The 18956-nt window shown below is 36.9% G+C and overlaps 1 protein-coding gene across 4 annotated transcripts in view; it reads right to left on the reverse strand.

Annotated features, from left to right (window-relative positions):
- LOC101995418 (sodium channel protein type 1 subunit alpha) overlaps positions 1-18956 on the reverse strand; it is a 129284-nt gene that overhangs the window by 11672 nt on the left and 98656 nt on the right. For all 4 annotated transcript variants that reach the window (XM_005346503.3, XM_026778696.1, XM_026778697.1 and 1 more), the window contains exons 18-23: positions 16349-16469; positions 14663-14817; positions 12751-12924; positions 10936-11058; positions 3204-3485; positions 983-1036 (exon numbers count right to left, since the gene is read on the reverse strand). In XM_005346503.3, the coding sequence (XP_005346560.1) occupies positions 983-1036; positions 3204-3485; positions 10936-11058; positions 12751-12924; positions 14663-14817; positions 16349-16469 (909 nt within the window). The remainder of the gene's footprint in view (positions 1-982; positions 1037-3203; positions 3486-10935; positions 11059-12750; positions 12925-14662; positions 14818-16348; positions 16470-18956) is intronic.

Below are 18956 nucleotides of genomic sequence, written 5' to 3' on the forward strand. Positions count from 1 at the left end.
ACAAAGACAGACCTGTTACTCGTTGCACAACAAAAGAGTCAAGATTACTATACAAAGATTCCTAACGCATTGTCTCTTTTTAAAGACAACAGAATTAAAATCGATCAAACAAGTAAAGGGAAGTCGTTGTAATGAAGTGAAATGACGTAACTCCAGACATGATCAAAAAGTACCCAGGGAGATCAGGAGGGTTTCAAGATTATATTTGTCTACATAGTGAGCTAGGTGTCTGGGCTACCAAGGAAAAACGAAACAAGAACAAAAGAAAAAAAAATAACAGGGAGGCTGGGCGATGGTGGCACACGCCTTTAATCCCAGCACTCGGGAAGCAGAGGCAGGAGGATCTCTGTGAGTTTGAGACCAGCCTGGTCTACAAGAGCTAGTTCCAGGACAGGCTCCAAAACCACAGAGAAACCCTGTCTCGAAAAACCAAAAAAAAAAAAAAAATAACAGGGAGGAAGAAAACTCTAAATTTTACAGTTTAGAGATCAATCTTAGAGGAAGCCTGAGGTTCGAATGTACATCTGGAAGACAAAGTGTGTAACCAAATAAAGTAGAATTGCCAAAAGCATTTTTACAGGCTCCAGTCCATTCATGGGTGCTGTAAATGTAGAGTGGATTTGAAAAGACTGACGTCTAAGAGATCTCCACCAGTATCTTCAGGTTTCCAGGCCTCCCTGAAAGCTGCCTATACATTTCAGCTGTTGATGACAATCATATACTTTTTCTGCTTGCTCCTTTCCATCAAATATAGATATTAGAGAACATTTTCACGGCTATTAAATGAAGGAGTAGAGTTTGTTTTCCTCTTCTTTCCCTTCAGTTTTTTGGTTAAACTCAATACAGCATTTGCTGTTCTTGAGTGGAAACGTTTTTCCTGAATATTTTTAGTTTAAATAGTCAGTTCAGCTGACTAACTATTGAGCTAATCTAGGCACCTGATCAGTGTTTACAGAAGAAGTAAGCTATAAGGGATACTTACATTTCGGGAGTCAACTGCTGCATACATGATATCCATCCAGCCCTTAAATGTGGCCTGTGGGAAAGGACAGCCATGTCTTACTTTGGGTTAAAATTCAGAACTTATACTTATTAAATATTCTTACTGTACATTTTAAAGTAGTATTTTAAAGTCATTTCAAAACAAATTTTGCAGGGATTTCAAACGAAGACACAAAGTGAAGCAGGTGACCACACATCTTCCTATTTTATAACCAGCTCTAAAGTTAGTTTCAAGCTTAACATGCTATCATAAATTGGTAGAAAGCTTTAGAAATGTAAGGAGAACTGGCAATATATGCAGCAATTATAAATTAGGTCTGAGGATCTTCTGAAGAAATCTGTCTTCCAGGTGACCAAACTGACAACATTTAAGGTTGTTCTTTACTGTAACACTCTACAAATCATATGGTTTTATATAAAAATCTGCAACCAGCTTTTAAAGAAAATTTCAGAAACAGCCCTACATTCACTCTCTGTTGTTGTTGAAGAGAATAAGTTAATATCAATAAGAGACATGGGAAAGAGTAGGGCATTTTGTCATTTTCATATTGAAGAGGGATCCCTTCTCTAATGTCTTCCCATCATTTGCTATGTGTCTTAGAACATCGATTTTGAGCTCAGAGGCCCTGAATTGCATACCTATTCCTTAGTCAATGAGGAAGCCTAGCATGATTTTTTTTTTTAGGCATCCTTGTTTTTAAGTCCTTGACTTTAGTGGAATGGTGGAGGACGTGAGAAAAATGCACGTTAGCCAGAACACAGAAATACTTTCTTTCAGATCAAGCAGAGAGATGGAGAATATGCCAGTGGCCGAGGTCAATTATAGAACTTGTCTATCACACACTTCATAGAGGAACCAGAAATAACTGATTTGAGGAACCATTTCAGTGGAAGTACTAATCAGCAGAGAGGTGAGACTTGATTCTGGAAGGTCTAGTGTGAAATGGCCCTGAAAGACTTGCTTATTGAGAGCAGAGTACGCTGAAGAACCGTGTGCAGACAGCCCCTTCTTTTTCAGAATCACTTAGAATTTCAAAGGATTATCTAAAATGCCCGATTTTTCTGTCCTTGGTTTTATGAAGAAAGTGGTATTTTAGACACACAACTTATCAGTGCGAGTGCCAGTACAGGGTGAGCATGGACGGAAGCAAAACACGGTGAACCCATTGTAATGGTTAAGAGGTTATTCTTGTTGTATTTCAAAAATCATTGTATTCATCAGTAAACATTCAGAGTACGCTACAAGGTGTGGGAGAAAGATATTCCAAGAACACAAAAAGAGACAAAGTTATCAAAGAATAGTTGTAAGGACGTCTATGAAAGCTGTTGGGAACAGCATAGGCTTGTTTTCTGGGTCTCTGTTAAGGACCCAAAACCTTTTCTTAGCAAACCAACTACAGTTCTTCTCTGAACATCCTAAAGAAGCAAACGAGAAGAAAATATATAGCGCTTGTCTTTGTTTTTCTTTTTTAAGCAGAGAAACTAGACCAGTATTTTGCTTTGCTTTTTTTTAAAATAAATAATCTGTTTTCTTTCTTTCTTTTTTTTTCTTTTTTTTTCTTTTTTTTTTGCTTACACTCGCTGTGTTGCAGTTAGAAGTGTCCCTGGATAAATACATTTAAGGAACCACCATCTTTCATAATTTAAAAATACACATATAAACTATTCTTAGGGAACTAATGGGATATTTAGGGTAAAACAGAACTCAACAATGGCAATGAAATCTCATATGGTATGATACTAAAGTTGTCTGCCTTTGGATTCTACATGCTGGCACTCTGGTTTTTTTTTCCCCCACTGGGAAAACATAATCTTCACACCCAACCATCTTTCTCAAACTTCCAATTCAGACTGGTGTAGCTGAGTGTCAGTGAATTCTTACACATCAGCTACTATCCAGGAATGTTTGATGAATACCAGTGATTTCACTTAGTTAATAACAAACTTTTTCATAAGGACAGGAATTTGAGGAAACACAAGAAAAAGAAAATAAGACCCTTGGAAAAAATGGAACCGCCTGACCTCTGTTGACTCTGCCTTCTCATGTGAACGTTTCTGCTCTTCTGGATTCTGAGACTTGTACCAACAAATAATGCTGAACAATTATTACAAGCTTTTTTCTTAACCAAACACCAGCTGTAATAACCACTTTGTTAGTATTCTGAGCAGTAAAATTTTCAGAGAAAAGAGTGGTCACTTACAACTTGAAGCAAAGAGAGATACCCAAATCCTACATTATCAAAGTTGACTTTTACATTTTTCCATCGGGCAGTTTCGTTTCTTTCTATGAGTTTTAGGCAATCAGAATGATTATTCACTTCGCTGATGTCAAACATGTCACCGGTGGTGGTGTTAACACAGTGGTAGAATTTGCCAGCAAACAAATTTACGCCCATGATGCTGAAAATGAGCCAGAATATAAGACAAACCAGAAGCACATTCATGATGGAGGGGATTGCTCCTAACAGGGCATTCACAACCACCTAATACACAAATGGAGAGAAACAAGAGTCAGAATTCTCATTGGTTAAAAGCAGAAAAAAATTCCCCTAGGAATTTTCATCTTTATTTTTTTTTCTACCAAGACTACTTAGTCTATTTAGGTAAGAGCCAAGCAAAAATAATCTTAAAATAAATCCATTCTTCCATCAATGCTATGCTTAGAAACATAAATATAGGCCATATGCAAAAAAATGGGGGGAAAAGAAGAAATTTAATATAAAGGAGGAGCTAAAGAAAAAGCAAAATCAGAGGAATTTGCTACTGGATGACATCAGATGTGTAGTTTATTAGAAAAAAAAGAGAAGTAGGAACTTCTGGGCAGAAGATTAGCTCATTTAAAAAACAGTGAAAAAAACCCAATATGTCAAAGAACATAACTAAAACATTTGGGCATGAACTGATTTTTACCAGTATACTTTAGAAATAAACTAAAATTAAGATGTAGAAATATAAAACTATTTTAAACACCTAATATATTTTTGGCCTTAATTATCCATGCATTGCTATAACTAATAATAGTTTTTGCATAAGAAGCAAGACAATTTAGCATTATGTATTTCAGTAGATCATCACATCGTTTATTTCAAGCTCCAGTCATGTCCGTTGTTTCATTTACTGAGTTTAATCCAATAAACTTATTTTAAATGAAACACTAGGAAGATCAGTTTCGGAGGAAAATGAGAAGAGGAGGGAGGCCATACTTCTCAGATCGGATGTGACTCTGTAAAGCCCTGCGCTAAACTGTTATCTCCCCTTTTTTATAAAAAAGGAATTTTTCTCCTTCTTATCCTTAATTCAGGACCACAGATTAAACATATCTACTCTCTGGGAGTTCCAGCTTCCTTCTCCATAGCTCTCCCTGGAGCTGCTAAGAGAGGGGATAAAGGCTAGACCTACAATACTCTTCAGTGGCGGATGTGTCTCAGACTTGAACATGAATGGCTGAGATTGGTGCCAATCATGTGGCAATGCCTGCTGCTTCTGTCAGTTTGGTGCTTCTTAATATTATCTACTTTCTTTTGATTAGAGTTCAATTTCAGAATAAACGTTTTTGTCTGTCTGATAGGAGTATAAGAGCCAATTCCTTGTTCTTCTGAGCCCTGGTTGAACTCTGTAGGAAACAATAACTACCGGGGGCCACAAAACAGTGTGTTAAGTGGGCCAAAGAAATAATGATGAGATTGGGAATGAACATGAAAAGGTTAATTCGACTGAGCTGTCCAGGCAGAAGCCAAGGACAGGCTTGTGTGGAGACATGATACATATATACATAGCAACTATCTCACTCTATAGCCTGCCTCAAAGAGTTAACACATAAACCTTCCTTTATATATTGAAGTTATCTTCAATCTCATTTTGAAGTTATTTATTGAAAAGGATTCTAAAAATACTTTTAGGTATTATTTTAAATGTACTCATAGAGTTAATTTTTTGAATTGAGCAATGAATAATGAAATGGAGCAATTGTTCCTCTTTGCGTTTATCGTCTCAGTCCACACTGAAGTGTATGTCTGCTGTGTCTACAGAGTCAGTACTAACAAGTGAGTTTCTGCCTTTGACCCCCATGGCACTGACCATCCCGATACTGGTCTTTAGCTCTCGTACTGTGTTCTTCAAACCTTTCCGACTTGGCCATTTGCCCACCTTCCTGATCTCCTTGACTCTGACCTCTGTTACTTTAGAACATTATTACATTATTGTCAGATTCTCTCCCCTTCTTTCAGCATGGATATCTTGCTACATGGATATCATGGATACTTGGTGTAGATAAATTCCTTCTATCCAAGCTGAAAGCTATTCCAAGTCCCATTTTAAAATTTTCTAGTGGTCTCTAGCCATTAGAAAACATTTACCTCTCTTTGACATCTACATCACTCCTTAGTCTGTATCTACTTTCCTTGAAACATTTAATTTATTTGTCCACTTATTTATCCACTTATCTGTCTGTCTGCCTACCTACCTACCCTATCTATCTATCATCTATCTATCTATCTATCTATCTATCTATCTATCTATCTATCTATCTATCTATCTATCTATCTATCTATCTATTTGTGTGTATGTGTGTGTATGAACATGTTATAATGTTATAGCACTGTGTGGCAGTCAGAAGACAACTTTCAGGAGCTGTTTCTCTTCTTTCCACCATACAGGGTGGTTTATGGGGATTCTGCTCAGGTGTCAGACACGGCTGCAGAAGAACCTCACTACCATGGTAAATTTCCCCTTCCAGATTCCCTAGCTGGCCACATACACTCCAAACCCCTCTCTGATGGTAACTATGTGCTAATGCATTTGCCTGAGACTCTTCTTTCTTTAAAACTCCCTTCCCAGTATTTCCTCTCAAGATGACCCTTCCACTTCTCAAGACTTTAGCTCAAAATAAGCACATCTTTTACTTAGTCTAACTCTACCCACCAGGTCGGCCTCCTTAACAAAGTTGAGAGTTGTCTCCTTTGAATTCAAGAAGCATAACTTTAGTCCTGGAAAGAACTTCAAAGACAATTTAGTGTTGGGGTTTCATTTGGAAAAATGGACTAATGAAGCCTAAAAAAGGTAGGTTCAGAAAGTGGGCCAGAATTGGCATTTCATGCTCCTTCTTGTTCTCCCTGCTTATTTGTTCAAGAATTTCCACCACTTATGGTTTTCCCTGACTGCTCTGTGTGAAAGTTAGATTCCTATATCTTTGGTAGATTATGATACTTTAATGTGTGTATGTCTCATGAATAGATGTGTGTTTCCGTGTGACAGCATATATGTGTGCCAGTGTACATGCACATGTGGAGCACATGTGTAGAGGTATGAAGTAGATGTAGGAGTGGAGATGTTCCTTGATTTTTTTTAATCTTACTCATTGAGTCATTTGAACTCAGAGTTTGCTGTCAGGGCTAGTCTAGCTAGCTAGCTTTCTCTGGAGATCTCTTCCCATCAGCCTAGCTCTGGAGTTACAGGTGAGCTGCTATTCCCATTTATAATTTACATGGGTTCTGGAGATCCAAATTCCAATCCTCATGCTTGACTGGCTAGGAATTGAACCATCTGGAGATGGAGTTACTACCTTTGAAGACAGGTAATAATATCTTTGTGAAAATGTAAGATACAAAGACATATTTACTAATAATTAAGACTTTGATTGTCTTGAGTGTGATAGAGATCTTTCAGAATAGGAAAAGGAAAATAAAATAAAGTAAAATTTATCTTAGTATGTTTTGAACACAACATAATTTTTAGATTTTATTTCGGGATTATATGAGAAAAATAAGTAAAGACTTGAATAAGGATTTTTTGTATAATGTAATAAATGTGAGTGAAATCTTTTGAAACAGGAATTGGGTTTGAATTGAAATTAATGTTCATTACTGAGTTTGTGATGATGTCCAGTATCGTATAGGAATGTAGTTCAGAAGAAGATATACAATTTTGCCATAGATTTGGCCCAGTGAGAAATTTTATTTCACAGGGAACTTTGTCTTAGAAAACCATTTGGCATAGCATCAGAGGATTTGTCAATCAAAATGCACTTAAAGTTGTTATTTCATTAAAGTACAGAGCAAAAGGTCACAAAGGGATTGTCTTTCCCAAGAGACCCAAGCATCCCCTGGTTCTGCAGAGAGGGAGATGTATTAATTCCCATCAGTCTCTAGGGAGAGTCAGTAATTGGCTCCCATGTGGGGATGTACTGGGAAGAGTTAGTCTAAATAAATTGGAAAGAACAAATTGAGGTTATAAGGTGCATAAAAAGGAGATGTCTAAGAAAGAAGCACACTTAATGGGTTGATTTTAGAGATTGCTTCTTCCAACAATTTTTTTTTTTTAAACCAGCTCCCAGTAGGATTTCTCTTTAGTAGCACAATCAGTTCTTAGAGTCTCTTCTTTAAGGTCCACACTTCTGGTTAAATTGATGAAAAATGAGAAACAGACAAATATGTTAGTGAATGTTAGGAATTTCAGTGCATGCTAGTTTCCTCTAAATGAACTGATTTGATTTTTCAAGTCAGTGCTAATCATGGGTTCCATAGTTTTTCGAAGAAATACAGAAAAATTATGTGAGTAATAATGTAATAATAGGAAAGCAGAAATCATGACTCCTGAATATGAAAAGTAAAAAAATATGTTCAAAAAGCCTAACACCTAGATCAGTATTATGAAATTTTATTAATATGTCTGATAGGCAAATGTATCAATTATCCAAACAAAATGCTATTTTTCTTATTCTAAATAATAAAAATTAGCTTTCTTACATAAGACTCCTGAATTTTAAGAGGCAATGAAGATGAGATTTGCTTTTATTTTGGGGTTCACTGTGATGTCTTCTAAGATGCTGGGGTGGCTTGCAAGGAGTTGGCTTATGCATGAATACCTTAGTGCTCATGAGTTTTTTTTTATTTCTATATGTGTGCTCTATTCTATATAGTTCAATTAAGCTCCTTTTCACATTTCTTGGTTTTAGATTTAAAACACATTTTTGTTTGTTCTGCTCTTTCACAGGTATCTCACCTTGCTACCTTTTGCAAATAATTATTTTTAGCGATATAAACTGAGACTGAGCATAATCAATAATGACCCTTTGATGCCTGGCACCTTAGCCTCTGCTCACTCACATTGACAATCAACTGATGGACTCTAGCTGGCCCTTGGAGAGACCAGAGCAGTGTCTCCAAGGCAAAAGATATATGCCTCAGACACTATCATCAGCTTGACAAGTCAGAACGATTTCATAATAATCATCCTACACCAGGGTCCCCCACCCTCACCAATCAAGTCATATCCCAATAAATGGACAATGAAGTACACAGTAGCTAAATCATATATATTTAGTGAAACTTAACAAAAATATGCGCTACTGGGGTCGTAACGCTGTATTGTACCTACTGTGGTGCAATCGCACCCTTCCCGTTCCCTCCCTCATCCCCACTACACATAAGTCACAGTGCAAGGATTAAAGGTAGCAAAAGGGGTAATACAGTACCCATAATAAAGGGCTGAGGGGAGGAACCACCGCTCCACCCCATCCAAGTTGGAGCAAGATTATCCTATATAAAATAAAAATATATAGTTTATTATTAGTTAGAGATCTGATATGACAGAACATTTGGTGTTACTTTTTGTATATGATGCTCGCTGTCTGTTTCCCTAGCAATTAAGACTTGAGTTCCTTTGAAACGGTATTTATGATTTCCCAGGTTAGGAAACTAAAACTGCTAATTTAAATACCAGTTTTATTTGACCCTAGGTATGCACGACATTGGTTCATTCAGTTCAATTTCACGAGTTGAAAAATTTGGACTGGAAATTTGAAATACAATAAATGTTCAAAAGCTGTCAGCCAAAAATGTGCATAAAACATGCAGAACAAAAAGGACAACGTGATGATGTCTCGTTTATCATTTGCTAACTCCTTCTCAAGCATTATGCAGCATGCCGTATTCAGTAGTGTCGCATAAAAGCACATGCTTTGAAAGAGTGACAGAAACCCAAAGCAGAATGAGTGCCTGGTTTTCGCTGTGAGCCAGCTTATTGCGATCCTATGCTGCCACAGAGAATAAAATGGGACTTTCTGAAGACATCCTAATGTCAGTTCCTGGTCACAGGCATCATCACATCCAACCTCCCCACCACCCACTGTCAGATTTTCACAGAGTAGAAAAATTCATATGCTAGAAACACAGCAGAAGGAGCGAGAAGAATGGTATTTTGACTTTACAATGCCAAGCTGGTGCTGAGGAGTTACCGTTGGTGTGTGGTGTTCCTGGCTTCACTTTGAGCCAAGGAATCATAGTCAGAAATCAGCTTCTTAGCATCTACACAGAGTTTTTGTTTTTATGACTTCAGATTTTTTAAAAAAAGAAAGCATTGTTAATAATCATAGATAAAGTCACTTTTATCAGAACCAGAAAATAGAAAACAAAGCCACTTGTTATGGAAAGTAAATGTTACATATAAAAATAAAAATCAATAAAAAATAAGAATACATGAAAATTTAAAAAAATAAAAGACTGGAGATTTAATAATCTTATAAAAGGTCAGATTTGAAATGTTTTCCAACAACCGTGTACACTTAGCATCATTCAGTATTGGGGAGCCTTTTAAATTATGGATTTTAATTCAGTCAACATGATTTTATATAAAATGAATGAGAATGATGTTGTCCTTGACAACTGAAATTGCCGTTCTGGAATGACAGTGTTTTGTTTTTTTTTTTTTTCTGGAAAAGATTAATGCCTGCATAATCTGGAGAAAGTATATGATAGTTTTTAATATAAATGTGAATATGAAATCAAGGCTTCTTTGAGCTTGATTGTGACTAGTAAAGAGATGTTTCCATATGTGTTAGGGAAATTAAAATGAGTGTTAAGCCTCTTGAAGTGTAGGATAATAAAATTGATAATAGACTTCCATTATGAGGGAACACAGGGTGCTTGCCATTGCCACGCTGCAGAAGATCCGGTAGCGTCACTTGCTTGAGAGCGTAGGTGACCCTAAGGCAGTAACGGGACAAAGGCTTTCTCTTTCATTTGCACGTTTCATATGCCTTGTTTAGAGAACATGCATTTTGGGTCTTAAAAATATAAAATCAAATTTTACACTGTAATCTTACATAAATGAATGTTTTATGCTTTAAAATAATTGTAATAACAATAAGTCAATAAATGCAAAATTCTACCCAGTGATGAATTATGGAAAGGGCTTAATGTTTGCTCAAAAGGGTGCAATAAAATATTGTATGAGTGAGAAATGAGTTTTAAGTTAAACTTAGTGAGTCATCTATGGTAATAAATATAAAATACATATTCTGTTTCTTTTTCCTTAATGGCTTGGCTTTGCTGTTATAAGACGTGTGGGTATATATATTTAATTGGTATCTTACTTATGTATTAAGATTAGCTTTGTTACAACTTGGTGGTATAAGGGATACGTCAGCCAGTAGTTCATATTTGTCCTTGAATACATTAAAATAATGAAAATGTTGGCATTCTAAAGACAAAACACTCAACAACTCATTTTGTCCCCTTTGTACTCATACATATTCATGATTAGCATTAATTTCAATAAGATTCCTTAAGTACAGACAGGTCATCACAATGGAAAATGACGTGACACAAAATTATATCTTACAACTCCTCAGTTATTAAATAGAGTATCTGCCTTTTTTTTGAGTTTGGGATTATAAGGAAACTCCCAAGATCACTTATGAAATAAGGTCATTTTAATTAGCCAAGCAGATAAATGATATTGAATCATTTTCAGAAAGGGCTATTTTCTCTTGCATATCACCAAGAAGTCAATATGCAACAGAGAAAATGATAAAATAGCAATTTTTTTTTTGCAAAGAGTCGCCATTCCTTTTGCATGCATCTATTTCTTGTTAGTTAAACTGGATTCAGTCTAGCTTTGGCAATATAGAATACTCCAGAGTTCTCATTTTCTTACCCTCATCCCTTCAAATCGTGATAACGCTCTTAATGGTCTCAGAGCTCTCAGTGTCCTGAGGGATTTGATGGCCCCAAGTTCAGAGTAACCCAAGGCATTTGCTGTTAAACTGACCAAAGAAACCTGTACAACACAAATAAAATGATGAATAAACAAAACTGCTCTCGTTCAATTTGTAGCTACCACCTAATATAAAAGATGCAGTTTTTTAAATTGATAGTTGTTCTGTTACTCTACTAAAAGAACATAGCAATAAAATGACTTCCAATGACATCTTGCTGTATCTATAGATGGTGTCATTCAATCCTCATCAGAGAAGTTGCTTCTTGCAGTAGATACCCACAACTGGACAAGGCTGAGTGGGAGCACTCAGCCCTAAATGGGATGTCTTCATTAGATCCCTCCTCTTAAGGCTTAGGGAGCCATGAGGAAGAGGATGCTGAAATATCTTAAAAGCCAGAGTTGGTGAAGTACTCCAAGTAACAAGTGCCTTCCCGACACAACAGAGAGATACACGCTTGAATTCACAGCAATAGCGACAGCACGCTCAGGACCAGAAGCAAATTTAAACCGGACTAAATCCCAGCCTGGGGGAGGGATCAAGAGCAGAAAGTCCTACCCCTAATGAAGGAATTATCTGTAACTGATAACCTCTGGGAGACAGAACACCATTTTTCTTCAGTGTAGTGACACTGGGTATATATCACCCACACTCGAGGACTGTCCTCATGATAAGTAGTTGATCAAGGCAAAATGGAATCAAGATTGGTTTTTGTTTGTTTTGTTTTGGTGGTTTTTCTTTTTACTTTTGGTTTGTTTTCTTTTATTTTTTTTTCCACTTTTTTAAAGAACATGAAGTTGTGAGGCTAGGGAGGATCTGGGAGGATTTGGAGGAGGAGAAATGATATCAAAATATACTGTATGAAAAACTTCAAAAATATTAAAAATATAAATGAACATAGATGAATATTAAAAGGAAAGAATTTACACAATACCCCAACTGCGAGTTAACAGAACATGAGGTACTTTCTAATGATTCATTTCCTTCAATATTATAAAACTGAGCGTTCCTTTGGGGTTCCCGTCAATCCACTCTGTTCATCTTAACCTCAGTGCGTGGCCTTGTTACTTGTTCTAAGTAAATGAAGTATTGATTATTGATAACTAAAATTCGCTATAAGAACATCTGCTGTACCAAGGGCTTTCTGTAAATCTTGGTTATATCAGAGGAAATTTCCTCCCCGACATGAAGTATACTTGTCTTTTTCTATCCTCTGCAAGCTTCCTGGCTATGGAGCTAGAAATCTCAGCATAAAATCCTCCAGTAGGCAACAGAGATTTAAAAATTTTCAGCAGTACCCACTATACCATTAGTTTACCAATTTTCTTTGCTCTTAGGGCACAAAATCAGTTTGGTGGAGAGCCAAACTGGAGTCTGTCTGAATCATAACCTGGCAGCATAAACACCACATTCTAAATGTTTTTTTTCCATCACTTATCTTGTATATTTCCAACATGTTTTCTAAATATAAATTTGTATTTTCTACTAGATCTTATCCCCCTTATTCATTCATTCATTCATTTACTTATTTTATTTTTCATAATGGTTTCTCTGTGTAGCCCTGTCTGTTCTGGAACATGCTCTGTAGACCAGGCTGGCCTCTTCCGAGTTTTACATTATCATTTGGTGAGAGATTCAAGGGCTGGGTAGTCCATCTTGTCATCACAACACAGTGGCCAGAGTTTCATCCTTTTAAAAGAAGGCTACAAATGACACAAACTACCTCTAGCAAAAGGCACATGGAAGATACCTACATCAACAATCAAGAAGTCCAGCCAACACCAGGCATTGGTAAAATAAGTTTGATAGCCATAGGCCACCCATTTGAGAAGCATCTCCAGGATGAAGATGTAAGTGAAGACCTTGTCAGCATACTCCAGCATGGTCTTGATGGTCTTTCGCTGATCAATGTATATATCTTCAAAGGCCTAAGAAGAAAAAGTTACACATTTTAGCTTTCACATGCCACAGAATCTGAAAGCTTTATTTTTTTCTGATTGTATGTGCACATGGTATTCCCTCGAGACAGGAGAGCCTTGATGTTGTTCTGCTACTCTCTGGGTCTTTTCATTTTAAATTAGAGGAAAAGGCATACTTTTCTAGGTACTAAAACCAGAGGGGTCTTCATGACTCAACTTTTTCTGAAGTGAAAGTATAATTTCATGAGCCAATTGGCTAGGCCAGAAAGTATTTCTTCATTGTCATATTGCATGGCAGCCATTGTACTTCCTTTCTTGGGTCCATGCTGTGGGTGTGACTCAGAGGCTAGACTATTTGTCTAAGCTATGTGAGACCAGTAGTTCTATCTTCAGCACCACGAGAGGGAAAAATATTCCATCTCTTACTTATGTTTTTTATAGAGAAGAGATTACATAAATAAACAATGATGGTTTTTTATAAAGCAGGAATGGTTTATCAACATACTGTCCAATTTTACTAAGTACTTCACTGTATTTTATTGATTTTGCAGATAATTTTACTTCTTAGCAGAGATAAGGCGACATTACTTAATGTTAAGGTGACATTACTTTTCAGTTATATCCTACTATGTGTTGTACTAAAATAAACCCGAGTTGGTACTTTACTTTTGACATATATTTCTTTCAGTGATGAAAGGATTTTTTGGCTAAAGTGATATGAAGAAAACATTTATCCTACCCAGAAATCTGCAGGAAAATAAATACATGATTTAAAATCTTGTAAGAAATTCTGTTTTACTCAGGCAAGCACTTTGTATTTATTTATGTATATATTTTATCTGTGAATCCATGTATGCATATATGTATGAACATCTCTCTCTCTCTATTTATCATCTATCTATTAAATATTTTATGACAGCCAGGCACTTGGGAGGCAGAAGCAGGTGGATCTCTGTGAGTTCGGGCTAGCCTAGTCTATAAGAACTAGTTCCAGGACAGGCTCCAAAGCCACAGAGAAACCTGGTCTCGAAAAATCAAAAATAAAATAACCCCCAAAACAGAAACAAACCAACCAACCAAAATATTTTATGACTTAAAAATTTCTTTACATCTAAAATTCTAAAATGCTCCCAATATAGTTCTATCTTTGTAAATAATTTTCATTTAAATTTAAAGAGATCCTGATGAAATAGCACCGTCCAACGAAGAGAATCCAATCTTTAAATCATCACTTAGCCATTCTGTCCACTATTTATTTTCACCAATATTCACTGTTTGCTGAGAAGCCCAAGAGTCGTGAACACACGCAAAAAGGGACAGAGAAGTGCTTCCTAAGGACCTGCTAGGGTGCCAACACAGAGTCCATTAGAACTCAGAGGACATGGAATCACAGTACCAGCTCTTCCATGAACTTTTCTGTGGTTCTCATTTTCACCTTTCATTCAGCAAAGAGTGAATGAATACTCATTTGTTTATAATGACCAAGCAGAAGGGCCAACTTTTCTGAGCATCTTCATAATAAGCAAGCACGGATGAATGATTAGAAACATACATACATACAAAAAACAAACCCAGCAATACAGAGTTATTCGTTAAATTTGTGGCTGGGAGATTAAAAGGTGGAAGTATTGAAGACCCATTGGCAACTAAGGCTGGAGTACAAAGGGTTAGAAAGTCACTGGGCCAGGTGATTGTCAGAGTCCCGGCTGGAGCACGTTGGGTTAATTACTTAATTACATTCACTCACCAGAGCACCGCTACTCAGGAGGATCATGAACACGATGAAGGTCTCAAACCAGTTGTGCTCAACTATTCGGAAGCAAGTTCGACGCAGGTTCCACCACTGCTTTCCCCGCCCTTCCTCCACGCTAATTTGACAGCACTTGAATCTCCGGACACAGCCTGCAAACAGAGGGTTCCAATAGGAGTAGAGAAGACAGCTCTACCGCCGCCCTCATGCACCTTGCCAAGTCCAGGTTCATCCTTCCACCGCCCGTGTGATCCCTAATTGGCTGTGATCACACTTTCAGTTTACAGCAACAAGTGTGTATTTATGAGCGATGGGAAATCAACGGGCCACACGGCAGCTTCAGATTTTACCTTTTCTTTACACAATGATGCTTTCAAAAAAATACTTTGTAAATCACAAATGTGACAAGTAGTTTATCTTTACGGTACAATTGTATTACATTCTGTTGTGGCTGCTCTACTAAAGGAGTACAAAATGAAATTGATAACATAAATGAAGATTAAACATCCCCCTTAAGAAGTGTGTGGACAGGCAATTCAGATGTCCTCAGCATACGGGTACTCTTGTGGTGCTCCTGGAAGGGTGTGTATGTTTTTCTGAGATAGCTGAGTTTACTAACAGGTGATTTGTACGGTCCTGCTTCAATGTGCCTTTGACTTCCCCACATCGCTTTTGTTTTCTGAATCAAACTAGTGGACATCACTAATTGCCTTTATAAACACTGTGGAAGAAAATTAAAAGGGAAAGAAGAAAGTACTATATATCTTCTTGTGTTTAAGTACTTTATACTAAGTTTTGTTTTGTTTTGTTTTTTTTTTTTTAGAGAGATAAACACAGGAACACTGCCCTAAGGCAAAAGAAGAGGTGGGATGTCAGAAGAAAGCAGAGAAAGAAAAAAAGGGGCAGAAGGAAGAAGTAAGCTGCCACAAACACCAAAAAAGGGGGGGGGTGGAGAAGTAATCATAAGTGTGAGCTGTCAGGTGAATTCTGTTTAAGTTCATCAACACAAGAAACGTCCTGATGGGCACACAAAGGTGGTTTTGAGAAAGGTTTAGCGTGATAATGTACATAGTTTACAGAGGGGACAATGGAAGATGGGTGACATTTTAGGCCTATGAGGCAGAGAACGACGATTATAAGATTAGAAATAAACTGAGATTTCCCAAACTCGAATCGCAAAGGCACGAAACCATAGTAAACACTACCTATAGGAGATGGGTCTCACACTTTCGCTGCATCTCTGTAGGCTCAAGCAGGCTCTGTGCAGGGCCCAGGAATCCAGGGCACTGTGCATGTCCTATGTTCACAGTAGCATTATGAATTTTGCTTTTCATCTAAAAACCTGGCTCTAAATTTGAAACCCCCTGAGTTTTCATAGCCAGAATATTTACCATTCGGGCAAATTCTCTTGGTGAGCATCGCACAAACATTTAAGACGTAAACTTCTTGTAAAAACAATCAATTAGTCATGAGTTTTGATGAAACAGAAGCATTTTTCTCTAGACTCATAACCTCTGCTATGGTTGAAAGGAAATAATCAGAGTATGGCACTGGATTTAAATTTTTTGAAATGGTTGAAATGGGCCTAAGTTTTATCGTGTGTGAGGGACCCTCTTTGGGTGGTTGGCAGCTGCAAACGCTGCCCTCTACAGGCGAGTGCGAGCATGACCACCTCCCCTTTACCTTCAGTGAAGCAGGCTTCCGGCTCCAGGGTTTCTTCAGGTTCAATGACAGGCTGTTCCTCTGCAGGGGCCCCAATATCCACTGTGCTCCCTTCTGAAGAGCTACTGCTTTCATTGAGTTTCTGTGCAGAAAACGGGCATAAAGAGCAAATCCCTTTAATAATTCCTTACTGAGTGGCCTACCACAGAGGGATTACTATTAGGACTTTATTTTGTGTTTTTCTTGAGGAAAGAAGGCCTGAATATTTACAGTAAAACAGAGATTCAGAAGAAGAAGGCAAAGTTCATTATAAACTCCTTTCCCAGGAATTTCTGTATGCAATCAGAGTGCCATATCAGGTTAGGTTGTTACAAGTGACCATCAGTAACACATAGTGAGGACATTTCTGTCCTGTGGAATGGGCGCGGGGGAGGGGGGTGGTATCATGATTTGTAGGAGTGGGGAGGAGAGAGAGAGAGGATGAAACCAAGAGAAACCGTAGGAAGAAATAAAATCCTTAGTCTATTCTATGTTTAAATGTGTATATATGGTTCTTTAAAACTGTCTTACTTCTGGGCTATTATGACCTGCTGCTTTAACTTACGTTTATAATATCCACTGTTAGGTAGATCAGAAGATCAGAATTATTTATTATAAAAGCACTCATATTTTTATATTCCATATGCTCTTTGGAGACAAGATGTCTTACAAAAAGTTAAAAAAATACACCAATAAACAAATATCCTTAGATTAGGAAATGAGCAGGTTCAATTACTGAAAAATATTTTAGAATATAAAGCATTGCAAAGACAGATCAATAAATCCACAGAAAAGTCAGTTTCCCTCAATGCATAATGTTCATACTATCATCCCATGTGAAGCTAATTAGATAGAAACACTGTTCTCAGGGTTTGGCAGTAGTAACTAAATGCATGGCTCTCTTTTTGACTTTTTGGGATACAAGAATGGCAAAAACAGCAGGAAATACATACTTATCCTTAACATAGGAACTAGTTCTGTGAATCCTTTGTAAAGATGGCATGCTGGCCTTCAAATTTGGGTAAAACTAATTAGTTCCTTTGATAATTTAGTCCAGTAAGATACACTGAACACTAACAACATGGTAGATGCTCAGGGTTTATTGGCAAACAAAATATCTATGGGCCTGTTTGATATTTGAAAAAACGTAAGCTATTTTACAAACTATAGATTTATGTAGACCCTAAAAGACATCACCCCAAAGACCCACTCAGCACATATTTATAAATAATAAATTTTAAACACCATACCAAAACTGTTCATATTTAGAATAGAATTCCATCTACATGAAACAGAGGTTTCCTTTGTATTTGCTCAAAGAAAGACGACTTCTACATCTGGGTCTATATCCAGTTGATTGTCTTCCTTCCTTTAAAATTTCTTGTGGAATAGAAAATTACAGATCATAGGGACCTGTGTTGATATGAAAGATAAGTCTAGTTCTGAGTGCTCATTGTGAAGATTGTCTCTGACGTTATACACAGATTCTTCACTAAAGAAGAAGTGATGTTAGCTTGTTTACCACATTCAGCACCTGGAATATTCATTGTTCAACACAGGATGTAATAATTGATAGATTTTTGCATCTACATTTGGGTTGCATTTGCGTTGAATGACCTTATCTTTGATTCTACAACTTCGTGTGACTTAAAGCATACCCAAGGATAAATCTTGCGTTTGCTTCTCTAACAAATGAGGAGACTCATTACAAGGAGGGCTTGAGTTACAATGCCCATCATTCTTCAGAACATGGCCTTCTGAAGATCCTTATGTCTTATCTTCAACGGAATTGGTATTTACCAATTGCAATAATTCCAGGCTGAGACTTGCGACCTCATTAAGTCATGTTATACCAATAGCTTTTTATTGGCATTGCCAGTGTTGTTAAGAATTAATACTTATTTATAAAACAATATGTGAGCAGAGTAGCATTTCATTATCATGTAGCATTCTTCACCATAAAAACAGTATTCTCTGTTATGATGCCTTCTCTAATTGTAATGATAAGTGAATTGATTTCAGAAGGTAAGAGTCTTGACCAACATTCATTAACTATTAGAAATCTTCTCCCCCCCCTTGAATAAATTTATGTGTGGGCAGAGAGTCAGATGAAATTTAATTTACATAGCAAATTTATCTTCCTGAACATTCAGCAGGGATCTGCTAGATCTCTAAATTTATTTTAGTCTTTAGCAAGAATCACAATATCAGATATAATTAAAATAAGACTTCTTCAGTAGTATCATTTTTTTCAGTGCCAAATGGAACAAAAAGTTTTCAAGCCGTTTATTGTCAAATAAGGCCTTCACAAATGAGTTATTATTTAAATAAAAGTTGCTCCATCAAGTTATAAATTGAATGATGTTAGCAGGAACATATATTTAAAATTTATCATTACATTTATTTAGTTGGTTTGCATATGCAGACACGTGCATGCCACACACACGTGTGTGTGTGTGTATGTAAAGGTACGTGTGTGTTGCTGCACACATGGAATCCAGAAGACTACTTGATGAAAGACTACAGTTCTTTTTTTCTACTGTCTGAGTCCCAAGTATTCAGTTCAGATCTTCAGGCTTGGTGGCCAGTG

Source organism: Microtus ochrogaster, chromosome 4 (genome assembly GCF_000317375.1).
Source record: "Microtus ochrogaster isolate Prairie Vole_2 chromosome 4, MicOch1.0, whole genome shotgun sequence".
Taxonomy (NCBI): Eukaryota; Metazoa; Chordata; class Mammalia; order Rodentia; family Cricetidae; genus Microtus; species Microtus ochrogaster.